The sequence below is a fragment of the Mustela putorius genome, unplaced genomic scaffold (assembly GCF_011764305.1).
Source record: "Mustela putorius furo isolate JIRA1106 unplaced genomic scaffold, ASM1176430v1.1 tig00000095_pilon_pilon_pilon, whole genome shotgun sequence".
Classification (NCBI taxonomy): Eukaryota; Metazoa; Chordata; class Mammalia; order Carnivora; family Mustelidae; genus Mustela; species Mustela putorius.
Window position 1 is genome coordinate 32,696,793 of NW_025421280.1, and position 17,795 is coordinate 32,714,587.

General features: G+C 45.1%; 1 protein-coding gene across 1 annotated transcript in view; it reads left to right on the forward strand.

Annotated features, from left to right (window-relative positions):
* Positions 1-15,680, forward strand: part of LOC101687107 (zinc finger protein 709) — an 88,092-nt gene extending 72,412 nt beyond the window's left edge. Inside the window, exons 3-5 of the mRNA XM_013054124.2 lie at positions 12,168-12,294; positions 12,485-12,545; positions 13,505-15,680. Of these exons, the coding sequence (XP_012909578.1) occupies positions 12,168-12,294; positions 12,485-12,545; positions 13,505-15,242 (1,926 nt within the window). The 3' untranslated portion in view covers positions 15,243-15,680. The remainder of the gene's footprint in view (positions 1-12,167; positions 12,295-12,484; positions 12,546-13,504) is intronic.
* Positions 15,681-17,795: the final 2,115 nt, after the last annotated feature.

Genomic DNA, 17,795 nt, shown 5'->3' on the forward strand with positions numbered 1-17,795 from the left:
ACCAGCCCGTTAATGTATTTTGGCAGCTGTGGGTAAGAATTCAGCGCCTGTTCCAGATAATCAAAAACCCACCATTAGCCAAGTAATTCCCCTGTCTCCTTCCTGCTGCACAAAATCTTCAAGAAAGGTTTGAATTTTAGTTAAAGTGTAGTTGTGTTTGTTTGTTTTTTTTTTTTAAAGTGTAATTTTTGATTTCAGTTTTTACTTCTTGATTTTTCTCCTGTTACCTTAGTCTGGTGTGTGGTTGTCGGCACTTCGGGATGACGTCACTGTGAGCCCTCACAGCTAGCAGTTTTCTTCTCCAGGGTGTCCCAAGGGGTTTCTCTTGGATTGAGGTCAGCCTCCACCGGTGTGATATGCACAGGAGCTTTGAGAAAAGCCATGCTGAGGCTTAAGAGGCCAGACTGTTGGCCTGTTGGTTTGCATGGCCTTGAGTAACACCCAGGAAATGTCCATGGGCTTTTGCATTTACCTGGGAGTTCTTAGGTGCTCCTACTAGATGTTGATGACATTTGTATTGTTCATTAATATTTTAGCAACATTATGCCACGAGTGGGGCCTGTATCCCATCCGGTCAGGGGATGAAGAGCCACAGCAGTGATGAAGTGGCGACACAGAGACCGTAGGCCCTTGTTGTATTTTTCCTCTGGTGGTGCTGTTGGTTTCTGCCTGCAGGACAGAAGAAAGCAGAAACCCCCTGCCGGGTTTAGGCCCCGTAGTCCGGGCGTGATCCCCCAGACTCTGTGGTCTCAGGTGGAGTTCCCCCGAACTGCTCATACCTGGGAGTATTTTCTTCCTGCCTTTAGCCTAGAGCCTCTCCTTGGGATGTGACAGTAGTCTTGTGATTCAGTTCCCCCGTCTTAGCTCTTCTGGGCTTGAGGCGTGGAGGACCCTAATGCATACTAATAGTCAAATAAGGCCTTTAGATTACTGGTCTGATTGTCTCATTAGCACAGAAGGCCTCACTCAAGCTGCTCCAGGAAGATTGTTTGATGAGCGTGGCAGCTGTGACCTTTCGGGTTGGCTTCCAGCCGCGCTGTGCACAACAGAGGCAGTGTGGTGTGTAAGAGCACTCGCAGTGTCACAGACTCCCAGCAAGCCGTGCTCCCCCCCAGGTGGTGGAAGCTCCCCGAGTTAGGTGCTCAGTAAGCAAATTGCAGGTGAAGGGCATTTCTCTTAGTGAGTCTCAAGGGCAGGTGTGCAATCCGGCCAGCTACGCCGGCTGTTCTGTGCCTATTCCAGCCTTTCAGTCCCCAGTGTTGTGGTTGGATTGGCTTTGTGGTTCTTTGGACTGCAAGACACCTTGCAGTGCTAACCATCAGGGGACTTGAGAAAAACGGATTTGTTACTTAGGGAACCTGTTAAATACACAGCACATCTGGGGTCACACAGGGAGTTGGAGTTAGCTGGGGGGTGGGGAGCCAGGGGCACACAAGAGACCGGGGTCTGCCTTCATTGGGGGTAGGAATGGGCACCTAGGGTTTCACATGCTTTCTTTTGGTTGGTGAATTTCAAACAGGAGAATTTAAAGTGCAGGAAGAGAAGAAACAAGTGGCCTAAATAGTGAAATCAATCAAGATGTTTACAACAAAGGATCCTTCATTGCTGAGCTGCCTGTTCTGTATCTAGTGAAGAGAGGGGACTGGCAGTGTGTTTGTTTGAAATGGCCAATCTTTGAAGTGAATGCCTTAGCAGTCAGTGTTTAATTCAGGAGCTTGCATTACAACAAACAGACAAGCCAAAAAACAACTGTCCAGGTTTTCACCAAGAGCCTGGTCGTAATTCTTTTCTGTGCAATTTCCCAATGACAGGGGATTTTCACATTGTTTTCCTATGCTTCACGGCCATTTCTGTATCATCGCAGAAGTGCATGGTCAGATCCAGTTCCCATTTTTTATAATTTTTTTTTAAAAGATTTTATTTATTTATTTGACAGACAGAGATCACAAGTAGGCAGAGAGGCAGGCAGAGAGACAGGGGGGAAGCAGGCTCCCTGCTGAGCAGAGAGCCTGATGTGGGGCTCCATCCCAGGACCCTGGGATCGTGACCTGAGCTGAAGGCAGAGGCTTTAACCCACTGAGCCACCCAGGTACCCCCAGGTCCCATTTTTAATCAGGCTGTTGTCTTCTGTTGAATTTTAAGAGTTCTTTGGATGTTTTAGATACCAGCCCTTTATTAGGTAAGTGATTTACAAAGTTTTCCGCCAGTCCGTGGCTTGTTTTCATCTTAATGGTCTTTTTCTGAGCAGGGGTTTTTCATCTTAATGAAAACAAACTTATTTTTTTTTCTCTTTTGGGTCTTTCTTTCTTTCTTTCTTTCTTTTTTTTAAGAGTTTATTTATTTATTTGACAGGCAAGAGATCACAAGTAGGCAGAGAGGCAGGCAGAGAGAGAGGAAGGAAAGCAGGCTCCCTTCTGAGCAGAGAGCGATTCACGACTCCATCCCAGGACCCTGAGATCATGACTTGAACTGAAGGCAGAGTCTTTAACTCACTGAGCCACCCAGGCACCCCTTACATATGAACATTTTTTAAAAAAAGATTTTATTTATTTGACAGAGAGAGAGGGATCACAAGTAGGCGGGGGGGGGGGGAGCAGACTCCCTGCTGAGCAGAGAGCCCCTATGAGGCTCCATCCCAGGACCCTGAGATCGTGACCTGAGCAGAAGGCAGAGGCTTAACCCACTGAGCTACCCAGGTGCCCCTATATATGGACATTTTGTGTATATGAATATTTTGTCCTTGAGCCTTTCCTTGCTGTCTTGGTGCAGTGGACCCTTGAACATGGGTTTGAACTCTGTGGGTATGCGGATTAAAAAATTTTTTTTAAAGAGGTGATAGCAAAAGCCACAGGCGTTTATTTACAGCTGTCCACACCAGTCTCCCCTGGACTACATGCACCAAGTGATAGGCACAGAAGTAGTGCTTGTTGCCTTCTGAGTACCAGTGGAGAGCTGTCGGGCTCTCAGAAGTCCCTGGGGACCCTGGAACTGGGCAGGGCTGCAGCTTACCTGTGTACTGACCGGGTGGTCAGGCGGAGTACTTGGTGCCAGGCTTCAGGAGGCTGGACTGAAGTGGGGGAGCTTGCCCAGAGGCAGGGTCAACCCTGCACCCAAAGGCCCACCCCCGTGCCCCACCCACTGAGTCCTAGACAAGCAAGTTGGCCTCTGGGGTTGCCGTCGGACAGCTTCAGTCCTTGGACCCTCCCAGGCCCAACTGGGAACCTTCTCTCCCAACACACCCGGCAGGCCTGGGCCTGTGGTGCAGCTCTGGGCGGGCGTGGCTACTGTTCTGTGCCTCCCCGCTGCTGGGCTGCTGTCGCCAGCCTCAGGCCTGACCTGTGAAACGCAGCCATCCTGGGGCCAGGCCCACAGCCACTTATCCAACCCCTCCCAACCCCACCCCCACCCTGGGTCGGGGCTTGATCTGGCCCAGTCGGGCCTACCTCTTGGCAGATTTTTTTTCAGTAAGATTTTTTTTTTTTTTTAAAGATTTTATTTATTTGACAGAGAAAGATCACAAGTAGGCAGAGAGGCAAGTAGAGAGAGAGGGAGAGAGAGAGAGAGGAGGAAGCAGGCTCCCTGCTGAGCAGAAAGCCTGATGCGGGACTCGATCCCAGGACCCTGAGATCATGACCTGAGCCGAAGGCAGAGGCTTAACCCACTGAGCCACTCAGGCAGCCCTCAGTAAGATTTTTTTAAACGATTTTATTCATGTTTACTCCAGCTTACTTCAGTGGAAGATTATATTATATAGTACCTGTGACATAAAAATTACATGTTAATTGATTTCATGTTGTCAGTAAGGCTTCTGGTCAATAGTAGGTTGTTAGTTACGTTTTTGGGCAATCAGAAGTTAAACCCAGATATTTGACTGCCTAAGGGTCAGTGCCTCTAACTCCTGAGTTTTTCAACGGTCAGCTGTAGTTTAAAGGGTTTTTCTTGGGACACCTGGGTGGCTCAGTCAGTTGAGTTTGCCTTCAGCTCAGGTCATGATCCCAGGGTCCTGGGGTCGAGTCCCACATTGGGCTCCTTGCTCAACAGGGAGCCTGCTTCTCTCTCTGCCTGCTGCTTCCCCTGTCTGTGCACTCGTGTTCTGTTTCTCTCTCTCTGACAAATAAATAAGATCTTTAAAAAAAAAAAAACCAAGGAAAAGAAAAGGGACTTTCCTGTCACTTGGGATTCTTGGAGATTTTCTCTGTACACTGGCTTGTCTTTTGCCACAAAAACTGATCGATTAGTTGATTGATTTTTTAAAGATTTTATTTATTTATTTGATAGAGCCTGAGCAGGTGGAGAGGGAGAGGAAGAAGCAGACTCCTTGCTGAGTTGGGAGCCAGATGCTGGGCTTGATCCCAGGACCTGGAGATCACAACCAAGCCACAGGGAGACACGCTTAACCATCTGAGCTACCCTGGCACCCCACAAAACCAGTTTGATTTTGATTTACTTTTAAAAAGTTTTATTTCTTGCTTCCCAGTCTGCATACCATCATTTTGTTTGTTTGTTTCTTGTATTTTTCCTTTTTGGGTCTAATTGCATTAGTTAAGAATTCTCATACAAGGTGGTCTAGGATTGGTGAGAGGGGACATCCTTGCATTCTTGTTCTTCTTTTTTCTTTTAAGATTTTATTTATTTATTGGACAGAGAAAGAGATGACAAGTAAGCAGAGAGGCAGACAGAGAGAGGAAGAAGCAGGCTCCTTGCTGAGCAGAGAGCCCTATTCGGGGCTCCATCCAGGGATGCTGAGATCATGACCTGAGCCGAAGGCAGAGGCTTTAACCCACTGAGCCACCCAGTCTTTTTTTTTTTTTTTTTAAGTAAGATTATTTATTTATTTATTTAATATTATTTATTTATCTGACAGAGAGAGATCACAAGTAGGCAGAGAGGCAGGCAGAGGGAGAGGGGGAAGCAAGCTCCCTGTGGAGCAGAGAGTCTGATGCTGGGCTCGATCCCAGGACCCTGAGACCATGACCTGAGCCAAAGGCAGAGGCTTAACCCACTGAGCCAGCCAGGTAACATCATTCTTTTTGATGTTACCAAAAAACGTCTAGTTCTTTCAGGGAAGGGTATTAAACAAGAGTTCAGTTGGTGGGGCACCTGGGTGGCTCAGTCATTCAGTGTCTGCCTTTGGCTCAGGTCATGAGCCTGGCATCCTGGGATTGAGTCCGGAATCGGGCTCCCTGCTCAGCGGGGAGCTTGCTTCTCCTCCTTAGCTTTCCAGTGCTTGTTGTGTTCTCTCTCTTATTCTGTCTCTGTAATTAATAAATAAAATCTTAAGAAAAAAGAAAATCGAGTCCAGTTGATGTAGAGGTGGTGTGGGCAGAGAGGAAGCATTCTCCACGCCAGTGATTCATTGTCAGTCTCTTGTGAGCCTGTGTACCTGGACTTGACCTTGATCTTCTGTGGTATAGTGAGAAAGGTATGTCATCTTTGTCCTTAGTTCCTAAGAAAAACCTCTTGTAAGAAAAACCTCTTGAAGCCCTTGGAATTACTTGAGTGATAAGGGTGATTGTGTCCTTTTTTTTTTTTTTTTAAATAAAGGGGTAACATTCTGCTCAGCAGGGAGCCTGCTTCCTCCTCTCTCTCTCTGCCTGTCTCTCTGCCTACTTGTGATCTCTGTCTGCGAAATAAATAAAGAAAATCTTTAAAATAAAGAGGTAACTCTTGGTCATCTCCTAGATAGCTTCTGGATGGGACTGGACACCAGGAACATGAAGCCTTGATTAGGGGCATGGGACTTTGAGACCTGGCTCCCAGTCTCTGGAGAGAGGATAGGAGCTTTAGAGCTGTTAATCACCAGTGGCCAGTGATCTAACAAATTGTGTCCATTTAATGAAATCTGCATCAAAATCCGTAAAGACCCGAATCAGAGGGTCTCCAGGTTGGTGAACACATACTGGTGCTGGGAGGTTGGCATGTCCAGAGAGCACCGCTCTACAGCCAGCAACCCCCCCCATCCCCCTCACCAGGATGACCCCCTTACTTTGATCTATGCATCGCTACCTTTGTTCCTGTGCTGTATCCTTTAGAGCACATCAGCATACTTCAGGGGAGTTCTTACCGTTGATCCGGGAACTTACCAGACGTGATGGCACTCGGAGGGAACCTGAGTGTGTAGGCAGTTGGGCACAGATCCCGGCAGCCTGGGCTCCCGTCTGTGGCTGGCATCTGGAATGGGGCCACCAGTGTGTGGGACTGAGCCCTTCACCTGCAGAGTCGGACGCAAACTCTGGGTGTTGGTGTTGGACTTGAACTGAACCCATGTGACCCCTGTTTGGTGACACAGAGTTAGAGAAATGACATTGAACAGTCACTGCATGTTGGGTATTAGGCAGAGGATTAAAAACCCTATCGTCCTCACAAGTATTCTACCTTGTGGAAAAGGCTGGAAGAGCCTCAGGTTGGCTGTTTCCTTCCTCCCAGGTCAGAGAGGCTCTGCGAGAATCCCAGTCAGTGACGCTCTGGTGAAATAGATTGTTTTGAAGTCAGGCCTTTTTGTTTCATTTTGTTTTGTTAAGATTTTTAAATTCATTTATTTGACAGCACAAACAGAGGTAGCATTAGAGGGAGAAGAAGCAGACTTCTCCGCTGATCAGGGATCCTCATTTTGGGCTGGATCCCAGAACCTTGGGATCATGACCTGAGCCAAAGGCAGATGCTCAATGACTGAGCCACCAAGGCGCCCAGAAGACATACCTTGTTAAGAAGCCTAGAATATTCCCGGCATATTTTTATTTTTATTTATTTATTTTAAAAAAATATTTTATTTATTTGACAAAGATAAAAGTAGACAGAGATCAAAAGTAGGCAGAGAGGGAGAAGCAGACTCCCTGCTGAGCACAGAGCCATATGCAGGGCTCAATCCCAGGACCCTGAGATCATGACCTGAGCCGAAGGCAGAAGCTTAACCCACTGAGCCTCCCAGATGCCCCTTCCCGACATATTTTTAAATGTCTACTTTTTGTCTCTAATTTTGGAGACAGTGCTTACCATGGTACCTCAGTTCTGTGATGAAAGAGTTGTCAATTTCAGGTTTTTTGGCATTTGTCTTTTGAGGACTAGACTCCAGCTTCTAAACATGTCCAGCCGGAGACCAGAAGGCTGTGACTCCTCTTCTGATGTTTGACCGCTGACATCTTTGAACCCTCATCTCTCCTTCCCCTGCCTTGTGCCCCACACCTGTACAAGGGGACCAAACAGCCTGGGTGCTCCTTCCTTTGGTTTTGGCAAATGATTTATTCCACTGCTGTGTCCCTGCCCCCCACCTCTCACCCTAGCCCACCCCAGCCATGCCAGGCTGCTTTCCTTGCTCTCTCCCCACATTTCCTACCTGCTTAAGAGGCCAGTCCTGTGATGCCCTCCCTATGCTTGAATTATGGAAGGAAGAAACTCTTTTTTTCTTTCTTTTTTAAGATTTATTTATTTATTTGACAGACAGAGATCACAAGTAGGCAGAGAGGCAGGCAGAGAGGGGTGGGAGGAAGTAGACTCCCCGCTGAGCAGAGAGCCCGATGTGGGGCTCGATCCCAGGACCCTGGGATCATGACCTGAGCTGAAGGCAGAGGTTTTAACCACTGAGCCACCCAGGTGCCCCAGAAGAAACACTTTCATACCCTGTAGGCATGTGTCAGTTTTCGAGAATCTGAACCAAATCTCCAGCGGGGGGTCCACCTGCCCGTGCAGTCGACCCTAACAGTCCCACAGTGGGTAACCTGCTGCGTATTTGGCAGTCCTCTTTGCTTTCTTGTTCTACTGATAAATCCTCCAGATCTTTGATATTAGTGCATGCCATCCTTGTATAAGCCTCTGAGTGCAAATGTGTGAAAAATTCTGTGGACATTGTTGAAAAATTCTTGGGCTGTAGACAGTGATCTGATCAGACTTACAGGAAATAGCAGCGGATTGGATGCAGATCCTCCTGCATTCTTGCATCATCAAGTATTAAGTAACAATTTAGAATTCATGATGGTCTTCAACAGTTGACATTATTAAATTGATCAGTTTTTGGGACACCTGGGTGGCTCAGTTGGTTAAGCGGCTGCCTTCGGCTCAGGTCATGATCCCAGCATCCTGGGATCGAGTCCCACATTGGGCTCCTTGCTCAGCAGGGAGCCTACTTCTTCCTCTGCCTCTGCCTGCCTCTCTGTTTGCCTGTGCTCGCTTGCTCTCTCTCCCTCTGTCCCTGACAAATAAATAAATAAAATCTTTTTAAGAAAATTGATCAGTTTCTTTTTGTTCACAAATTTTTGTTCTAATCACTGAAATGGAATCTACTGGATTTTTTTTTTTTTTTAAGGAAACACCTGGGGATTTTTTTTTTAAAGATTTTTTTTGTTTATCTGACAGAGAGATCACAAGTTGGCAGAGAGGCAGGCGGAGGGAGAGGGGGAACCAGGTCCCCTGCTGAGCAGAGAGCCCAATGCAGGACTCAATCCCAGGACTCTGAGATCATGACCTGAGCCAAAGGCAGAGGCTTAATCCACTGAGCCACCCAGGTATCCCGAGATTTTTTTTTAAAAGATTTTATTCATTTATTTGAGAGAGAGAGAGTGTGAGTAAGAGAGCATGAGCAGAGGGAGCTGAGGGAGAAGCAGACTCCCCACCAAGCCAATATGGGGCTTCCAGGACCCTGAGATCATGACTTAAGGTGAAGGCAGCCCTTTAACCAACTGAGCCACCAGGCGCCCCTCTACTGAACATTTTATTTCCCTGTTACCTCATTATTGAGGTGATGGACATTTTTAATACACAGTATTTTATCTTCTGTTCAATATGTTTGACTTCTTTGCCTTTTGAATGTGCATCGGTTCATTTTCACTCCGCAAGCTGACCTTTTATATTGTAGGCGCTGCTGATACTCTTCCTTGTTTCCTTAATTATCTTCATTTTAATATAGTAGAATTTGCCTGTTTCTAGTTTCTTCTTTTAAGATTTTATTTATTTATTTGACAGAGAGAGAGACAGCAAGAGAGGGAGAGGGAGAAGCAGGCTTCCCGTTGAGCAAGGAGCCCAATGCAGGACTCAGTCCAAGAACCCCGGGAACATGACCTGAGCTGAAGACAGATGCTTAACGACTGAGCCACCCAGGCACCCCGGCTGTTTCTGATTACTCTTACTTACTTACTAACTCTTTTTCTTCTGGGAAAATTCTCCCTATTTCTTTTTCTTCTGGGAAAATTCTCCCTATTTCTGTGTCAATAAAATCTCACTGTGAACCTCGCACATTTAAATCTAGAATGAATTGGCTATTTTCCATGGAATATTGTGGAATACAGTGCATTTTTCCAAGTGATTAACAGTGTGAGCCTTCCTGTGTGTAAAGTGTTCGTGATATTTGCCACTGTGCCTCAAGGACTGCTGTCCCTTGACTGACTTTTCATATTAAATACCAGCCTGTTGAAGGCACTTCCTACCCTTGTCTGTCTGCTTATCGCTCTGCTGGTTAGTGCTGTATTGTCTGGAATAGTATAGCTTAAAAATCCTTGGTGGGTGTTAGGTAGACCACCACCTTGTTCTTCAGAAGACTGTCCTCTTCTTGTCATTTGTTCTGTCCGTTGGGCTTGGAGGAGTATTTTTGTTGACTAGTAAAGATTCTGTTTGGGGGATTATGGAATTCTATAAAAATACTACTTGGGATATTCTTGGATGGCTCAGTGGATTAAGTGTCTGCCTTTGGCTCATGTCATGATCTCAAGGTCCTGGTATTGAGCCCCGCATCAGGCTCCGTTGCTCAGCAGGAAGCCTATTTCTCCCTCTGTCTCGCTGTCTCTCTCTGTGTCAAAAAAATAAATCTTAAAATATATACTATTTGGGAGTGGTGCCATCTGGATGACACTGAATTCTTGTTAAGAACAATTGGCATCAGTGGGACGCCTGGGTGGCTCAGTTGGTTGGATGACTGCCTTCGGCTCAGGTCATGATCCCGGAGTCCCATGCTCGAGTCCCACATTGGGCTCCCAGCTCCATGGGGAGTCTGTTTCTCCCTCTGACCTTCTCCTCGCTCATGCTCTCTCTCACTGTCTCTCTCTCAAATAAATAAACAAAATCTTAAAAAAAAAAAAAAAAGAACAATTGGCATCAGTTCACTTACTTCTACTTTGACATTAAGCAACAATTTTAACATTTTTCTTTTCTTTTTTAAAGATTTTTATTTATTTATTTGACAGAAATCACAAGTAGGCAGAGAGGCAGACGGCGGGCGGCGGGGAGAGAAGCAGGCTCCCGCTGAGCAGAGAGCCCGATGTGGGGCTCGATCCCAGAACCCTGGGATCATGACCTGAGCTGAAGGCAGAGGCTTCAACCCACTGAGCCACCCAGGTGCCCCTAACATTCTTCTATGAGGATCATTAAACACACTTTAGTCTGCTTCGGTACTGAAATTGGCATGGATAAATTAGGAACAAGCTTTCAAATATCATCTCAGTGTCATCCCTAAGGATGGGCTCAGTTCTTCAACAGGGTGTGAGTACACATGCAAATTATTGTCTGGCAGGGCAGCTTTGTAGAGACTCAGTGTCTGGAGTGTTTGTTGGGAGCTGTGTTTGCCAAACCTGTAACAAATTATAGACACTCAAAAGGAAGATAGGAGTTTCATGTCCTGTAATGTTTGCATTAGTGCTTTAGGCGCAGTGAGGCACACTTTCCTGTAGGGTTGGTGGGGTCCCTCCCCAAATCCCAGTTCCCAGATACCAGCAAAGGAAGAACTTTGTCATCCAGGATTTCTAAGGGTAAGCGATCTCAGGCCTGCTAATGTTCACTCTCATCTGCACACTGGCTAATAGGACTTTCTTTGAACCTGGTCTACAGTTCCATTGTGGAAAGAATTATTAGGACTGACCCAGGCACCTCATCACTCCCTGAACCCCCAACAGGAGAGGGATTCCTCATCTGCTGTCGCTCCACTAAGTCAGTTCTAGAATTAGGATTGTGGGTGGGAGCTTTTCTCTGCTCCCTAGGCAGGGACACCATTGGAAGACTGATCTCTTCCAGGAACCAGCATTTAGGGGAACGAATCCACTGAGGGATTCCTGGGCTTGGGCTGGTCTATCCTGCTGCCTTCCCAGCAGAGGAGCTAGAAATGAGTGAAGTAGGGAGGAGAGCCTCCAGAGTGGCTGGTTGGGGATCACTTGGACCAGGAATCAGAGAAAAGGGGACTTGGTAGGGTTTTTGGAGGAAAGCACTGTTCAACTCTGTCTGTTTCACATTATGCGCAAATTCACTCTCAGTAGTATCGTGGAATTCAGTAAAACCCCTTGCAAATTGCATGCCTTGACATGTTCCTCAAGGTTACCAACGTCTGGTTACAGTGACACGGTTCTGTCAGAAATTCTCTTCTGGTATCTTATCATCTCAGTATGTGTGCCTTTGTGTGCGAAAAATTGGTGGGAAGCAACTCTGGGGCTCACGAGTATATAGATTTGGGGGATGTCTGTGTTCTCACCTTTTCCTCATGTCTCAGTTATATGTTCTGAATATCTTCCTGGTCCATGAAGTGAGACAGAACACGGAAACTGAAACTGATTCTGTGTTACATATATACAATCAAATTATAATTATACTCTTCTATGAAAATGTTGTTCATGCAGCTGGATGTGACTGTTTGTAGTGACCTGGAGGACTTTAGGATATTGTGGCCAGCTGGATCTTGTAACATTTTGGATTCTCCTGGCTTCTCATGTTTGGGATGGGAATAGAAGAAAAGGCTTCCATTTTTCCCCATTTCTGTTGATAAAACATCATGCACTTGTGACCCTGTGCTTCATGGAGTGCTGTGTGCTGTGGTGGGTATTTAAGGAGGAGATGGAAGTTTTTCCAAAAGACTATCCAAAAGAATTGATAGTCTATTCCAAAGAATTGATAGTCTTAAGATGGAACTGTTCTTTTATCTGCATAGCATTTCTCCAAGGGGTTCTGTTCCCTGAGGGTAGAGACACATGGAGACTGGAAGTGATCACAGTAAAAATGTAGCAATAAAGTCCTGTGTTCGTGATGCTCTTACATTCATGAGGAATTGAGTGTGGCCAGAGAGGACGGGTCTAATGACCCATGCATAGAGTAAACGTTGAGAAGTCAAAGTCCCATGTGAGTTTCTTACGAACTGAGTAGATATCTCCAGTGCCGTCCGTCTCCCCCACCCTCCTGTACACATACGTGGGATGTTTCAGGACTCAGTGGCCTTTGAGGATGTGACTGTGCACTTCAGCCTGGAGGAGTGGGCTCTTCTGAATCCATCCCAGAAGAAACTCTACAGAGATGTGATGCAAGAAACCCTCAGGAACCTGGCCTTAGTAGGTAAGCATGACGACATTCTTACTTACGAGTGAACCAGTATGAGTTGCTCATCAGGGCTGTTTCAAGAGGTGAACTGTGGAAAGGGGAATATATTGATAAATCAGCCATGGTGACTGTTCACCATGGATCTAGGATCTTAAAAACTTTAATATTTTATAATTTGTGATTTTTTTCCTGGTCTGCATTTTAGGAGAAAAATGGGAAGACCGTAACGGTAAAAGTCTGTACGAACATCATCAGACAAATCTAAGGTGAGTCCCACTTACATAAGAGCATTGTCTCTGAGGGCGCCTGGGTGGCTCAGTCGGTTAAGCGGCTGCCTTTGGCTCAGGTCGTGATCCCAGGGTCCTGGGTTTGAATCCCACATTGGTCTCCCTGCTCCTTGGGGAGCCTGCTTCTCCCTCTGCCTTTCTCTCTCTCTGTCTCTCATGGATCTCACGGATAAATAAATAAAATCTTTATAAAAGGAAAAAAAAAAAAAAGAGCAGTGTCTCTGGGGGCGCCTGGCTGGCTTAGTTGCTAGAGCGTGTAACTCTTAATCTCAGGGTGGTGAGTTTCAAGCCCCAAGTAGGGTGTGGAGCCTACTTAAAGTCAAAAAAAAAAAAAAAAAAAAAAAGAGAAAGAAAGAAAAAGAACAAAAAATAGTTGTCCCATGAGAAAAATCTTTGTCATTATATTAAAAAAAAAGAAGCAAATAAATCAGATCATTTTCAAGTTTTCATTTTTAGGGTATTTTCATCAAATGTTTTTTCTCTAATATGACAGATGTTCAATGCTTGAAAAATAATAACATGGAGAAAGTATTCAGAAACCCCACTTATGGTTACCATTTTTTTTTTTTTTAGATTTTATTTATTTATTTGACAGAAATCACAAGTAGATGGAGAAGCAGGCAGAGAGAAAGAGAGGGAAGCAGGCTCCCTGCTGAGCAGAGAGCCCGATGTGGGACTCGATCCCAGGACCCTAAGATCATGACCTGAGCCAAAGGCAGCAGCTTAACCCACTGAGCCACGCAGGCGCCCCGGTTACCATTTTTGATCATAGCTGTCATCAGTTCCTTGCAGAATGGTCCGCATGTACTCAACTTTCAGACAATCAGAAAGCACAAAAAAAATACACTTTTGGGGGGAAAATGGTAAAAATGTTGAAATAACTTAATAAATATGAAATTATGAAGAAGCCATTAATAACATGCTTCTCATTTTTACAGCAAGCCTGTGGTAGAGAGTCCCTGTAAAAATAAAGAAGGTAGTCCGTGTGAAGAATCCTTCAGCCAGAATCCAAATCATAAGCAAATAAACAAAACTCCTGCTGGAATAAAGCTACGTAAATGCAGTTTCTGTGGACAAGTCTTCAGACATCATTCATCCTTCAGCAGGCACATGATCTCCCACACTGGCCACAAACTCTATGAGTATCAGGAATATGAAGAAAAGCCCTATAAATGTAAGGAGTGCGGGAAGGCCTTCAAGCATCGCCAGTCCATTCGAGTGCACGTGAGGACGCACACTGGAGAGAAACCGTACAAATGCAAGCACTGCGGGAAGGCCTTTAAGCACTGCCAGTCCATCCGAAAGCACGAAAGGATCCACACTGGAGAGAAACCCTACGAATGCAAACAGTGTGGAGAAGCTTTCCGGTATCGCCACAACTTTCAAAAGCACGAGCGAACTCACACTGGAGAGCAGCCCTATAGGTGTAAGCACTGTGGGAAAGCCCTTAGTTGTCTCAGCTACTGTCGAATTCATGAAAGGACTCACACCGGAGAGAAACCGTACGAATGTAAGCAGTGTGGGAAAGCCTTCAGTTACGCCAGTTACATTCGGATCCACGAGAGAACTCACACTGGAGAAAAGCCCTATGAATGCAAGAAGTGTGGGAAAGCCTTCAGTTGTCCAAATTACTTTCGAAAACACGAAAAGACTCACACTGGAGAGAAACCCTATGAATGTAAGCAGTGTGGCAAAGGCTTCAGCTGCCCCAGGTCCTTTAGAAGTCATGAAAAGAGACACCGGGGCGAGAAGCCCTATGAATGTAAAATATGTGGAAAGACCTACAGTTGTCCCATCTACTTTCGAAATCATGAAAGGAGACACAGCGGGGAAAAATCCTATCAATGTAAAATATGCGGTAAGGCCTTCAGTTGTCCGAAGTATTTTCGAAAACATGAAAGAAGTCACACGGGAGAGGAGCCCTGTGAATGTAAGGATTGTGAGAACAGCTTGACTCCTCTCCCTGTATTTCAAACACACGTGGTAAAGCACAGCGGAGATGGACCTTACAAGTGTAAAGAGTGTGGAAAAGTCTTTGATTGTCCCACTAACTTTCGGTGTCATGAGAAGATACACAGTGGAGAAAAGCCACACGAATGTAAGGAATGTGGCAAAGCCTTCGGTTCCTCCATGTCCCTTCAAAACCACGAAAGAAGTCACAGTAGGAAAAAACCTCACGCATGTAAGGAATGTGGTAAAGCCTTCAGCTTTCCCTGTTCCCTCCAAAAACACGAGAGAAGTCATACTGGGGAGAAGCCCTATGCATGTAAGCAGTGTGGGAAAGCCTTCACTTACCTCAGTTCTGTGCAAAAGCACGAAAGGACTCACAGCGGGGAGAAACCCTATGCATGTAAGCAATGCGGGAAAGCCTTCATTTATCTCAGTTCTATGCAAAAGCACGAGAGAACTCACAGTGGAGAGAAACCCTATGAGTGTGAGCAGTGTGGGAAAGCCTTCATCACCCTGTCCAACGTGCAGAGGCACATGATCAAGCACACGGGAGATGGACCCTGTAAGTGTAAGGAATGTGGCAAGGCCTTCGATTGTCCTAGCTCATTGCGAACCCATGAACGTACTCACACTGGGGAGAAGCCCTATCAGTGTAAACACTGTAGTAAAGCCTTCACTCGCTCTAGTTCTTTACGAAACCATGAAAGAACTCATAATGGAGAGTAGCAATGTCAATGTAAGGAATGTGGAAAGTTCTTCGTTCTAGTTCTTTCTGAATACACAAAAGAACCCACACTGGAGAGGAACCTTACAGAAACAGTATGGTGAACTCTCTACTCCCTATGATGTCCATGTACATGGAATTCATACCAGAGAGAAACTTTCAATGTAGGGAAAGTTGTGCAAGCTTTCATTGACCACACAGTCTTTGGAGGACACGAAAGAGTGCACACGGGGGAAAAAACCATATGAACATAAAGAATCAGGGAAAGCCATCCATGCATTTCCATGGGAGGCCACGGAAGAACTCATTGGAGAATTCTGTTGAATGTAAACATTGTAGGAAAATTAATTTGCCCCATCTTCCTAAAAAAACCACACGAGAATATACAAGGGATAAATACCTTATAAATGAAAAATAAAGGAAGCTTTTTAATTTAAAAAGATATGTTCAAAGTCATTTGAAAACCTGCATTGTAAAGAAACAGTGTAAGTAATATGGGTAAGCCTGATGCAAATTACTGTACAATAAATGCTCCCCCAGATTCACAACATGAAAGAAATGTTACTAACATTACACATAGGTTGTCTTCTGTGACTTTTTCTTTATTCACCAGTTTTATTGAGAGAAGTTGACCCATTACTGCATAAGCTTAAGACATGTAGCCTGATGGTCTGATTTACATATATTGTGAAAAAGCTACAGTGGCTCGTTCTTCAAGTGATTCTCTGTTTTGTGGATTTCTACTTAGTTTTGCAAGTAAACATTGAGGTGGGAAAATACTGTGGGTTCTCACTAAGCAGTGGTTTCTAAGTTTAATGGGTAGTTTTTGCCCTTCAGTACAATGCTAGTGTTTTTCATTTTGAAGACTGTTTCATCCGTGGATGAACTGAAGTCTATTTCTTAACATGCAAGTAGGTTTAATTTTTACATAAGTTTTTCTGTTTTTTTCCTGTATGAATAGGACTGTTGAGTAATGTCATGTTACCCTTAAAAAGAAATTGCCAATTATTTTACCAGCAAAAAAAGGTTCAATAGCAGAGAATTGCAGTTCAGGACAAGGAAGGCTACATAATGCCATAGGCAGTTCTGGAAAACAAAGGAAGAGGAATGCTGGTCTGTAAAAGAAAGGGGACTTGGAAGGGGCTGTTAGGAACAAAATATTGGTTGGAATAAACTGGGACATTCAGAATAATATGGGGCTTCTCATTGGCTGAGTCGCGACTGTCATTGGCTGGGCTGTGGCGGTGAGAGGGGGGACCCTTTCTTCCTCCTGCTGGGACTCAAAGTAGTCGCTAACATGGTATTTCAAGGTATGTCTCCTCTGTTGAGGGTGCAGTTGAGGAGGAGAGGTAGGGCTGGGAACTTCCACTGCTGAGCTCCTGACTCCATTCTGATGTTATTTTTTACATTTCTTGTTTTGATCAAGGTTTTTCTTTGAAAGCATTGCTGATTAAGAATCAGGTTTCCCAGGGACATCTGGGAAGGCAGATGCTTTCGGCTGCGGTCATGATCCCAGGGGCCTGGGATGAGCCCCACATCTCATCAGGCTCCTTGCTCAGTAGGGGGTCTGCTGCTCCTTCTGCTTGTGCATGCATTCTCTCTCTCTCTCATAAATAAAATCTTAAAAATTTTTTTTTAATTTTTTTAATTTTTAATTTTAATTTTTTAAAATTTTTTAAAATCTTAAAAAATTTTTTTTTAAATTTTATTTATCAGGGAGTGAGAGCTGACTTTGAGAGGGAGAACTTTCAGGCATTTCCCCTCTAAAGTCTGTATCTTCTCAAGGTCAGAGTGGTGGAGATCATCTCGGAGTGTTGAGGCAGCATCCCCTTATTGGGTACATTGTTTTGTTTTTAAAGATCTTATTTATTTATTTATTTGAGAGAGACCCCGAGCAGTGGGGGGGCAGGGGGAGAGGAAGAGGGACAGGCAGACTCCCCACTAAGCAGGGAGCCCAACGTGGCGCTCGATTCCAGGACCTTGAGATTATGACCTGAGCTGAAGGCAGACTAACTGATGAAGCCACCCAGACGCTCCTGGTTACGTTGTTAGGCATCTCGACAGGCAACTAAATATAGCAGAAGTAACATGACAATTCCAGATTGTGTGATGATTCTGAACCAGGACTCTAGATCTGAAAGTAACTAGGATTGACACCTGATCCAACTTAGAGGAAGAAGGTGCCCGCTGTGACTACACACCTAGAGTCTCTCTTGGAAGTCTGCTTAAAGCAGCCATGAGTGCAGAATAGTGAATATTGCAGAAACACATGGGAATAACTAACCACCTGCATTTAGGAGGTTACAGTATAGTATAGGTATTAAACATGAAGCAACAGCTGGTAAATTTTTTGTAGAACAACAAAGCTTCAAAGACTTCTAAAAGACTATTTTTTAAAAAGATTCTTTTTTTTTTTTTTTTGGGGTAGGGAGAGAAAGAGAGAGATAGCAAGAGAGTGGGAAGGAGAGGGAGAACCAGGCTCCCCACTGAGCAGGGAGTCCAATGCGGGGCTTGATCCCAGGACCCTGGGATCATGACCTGAGCCTAAGGCAGAC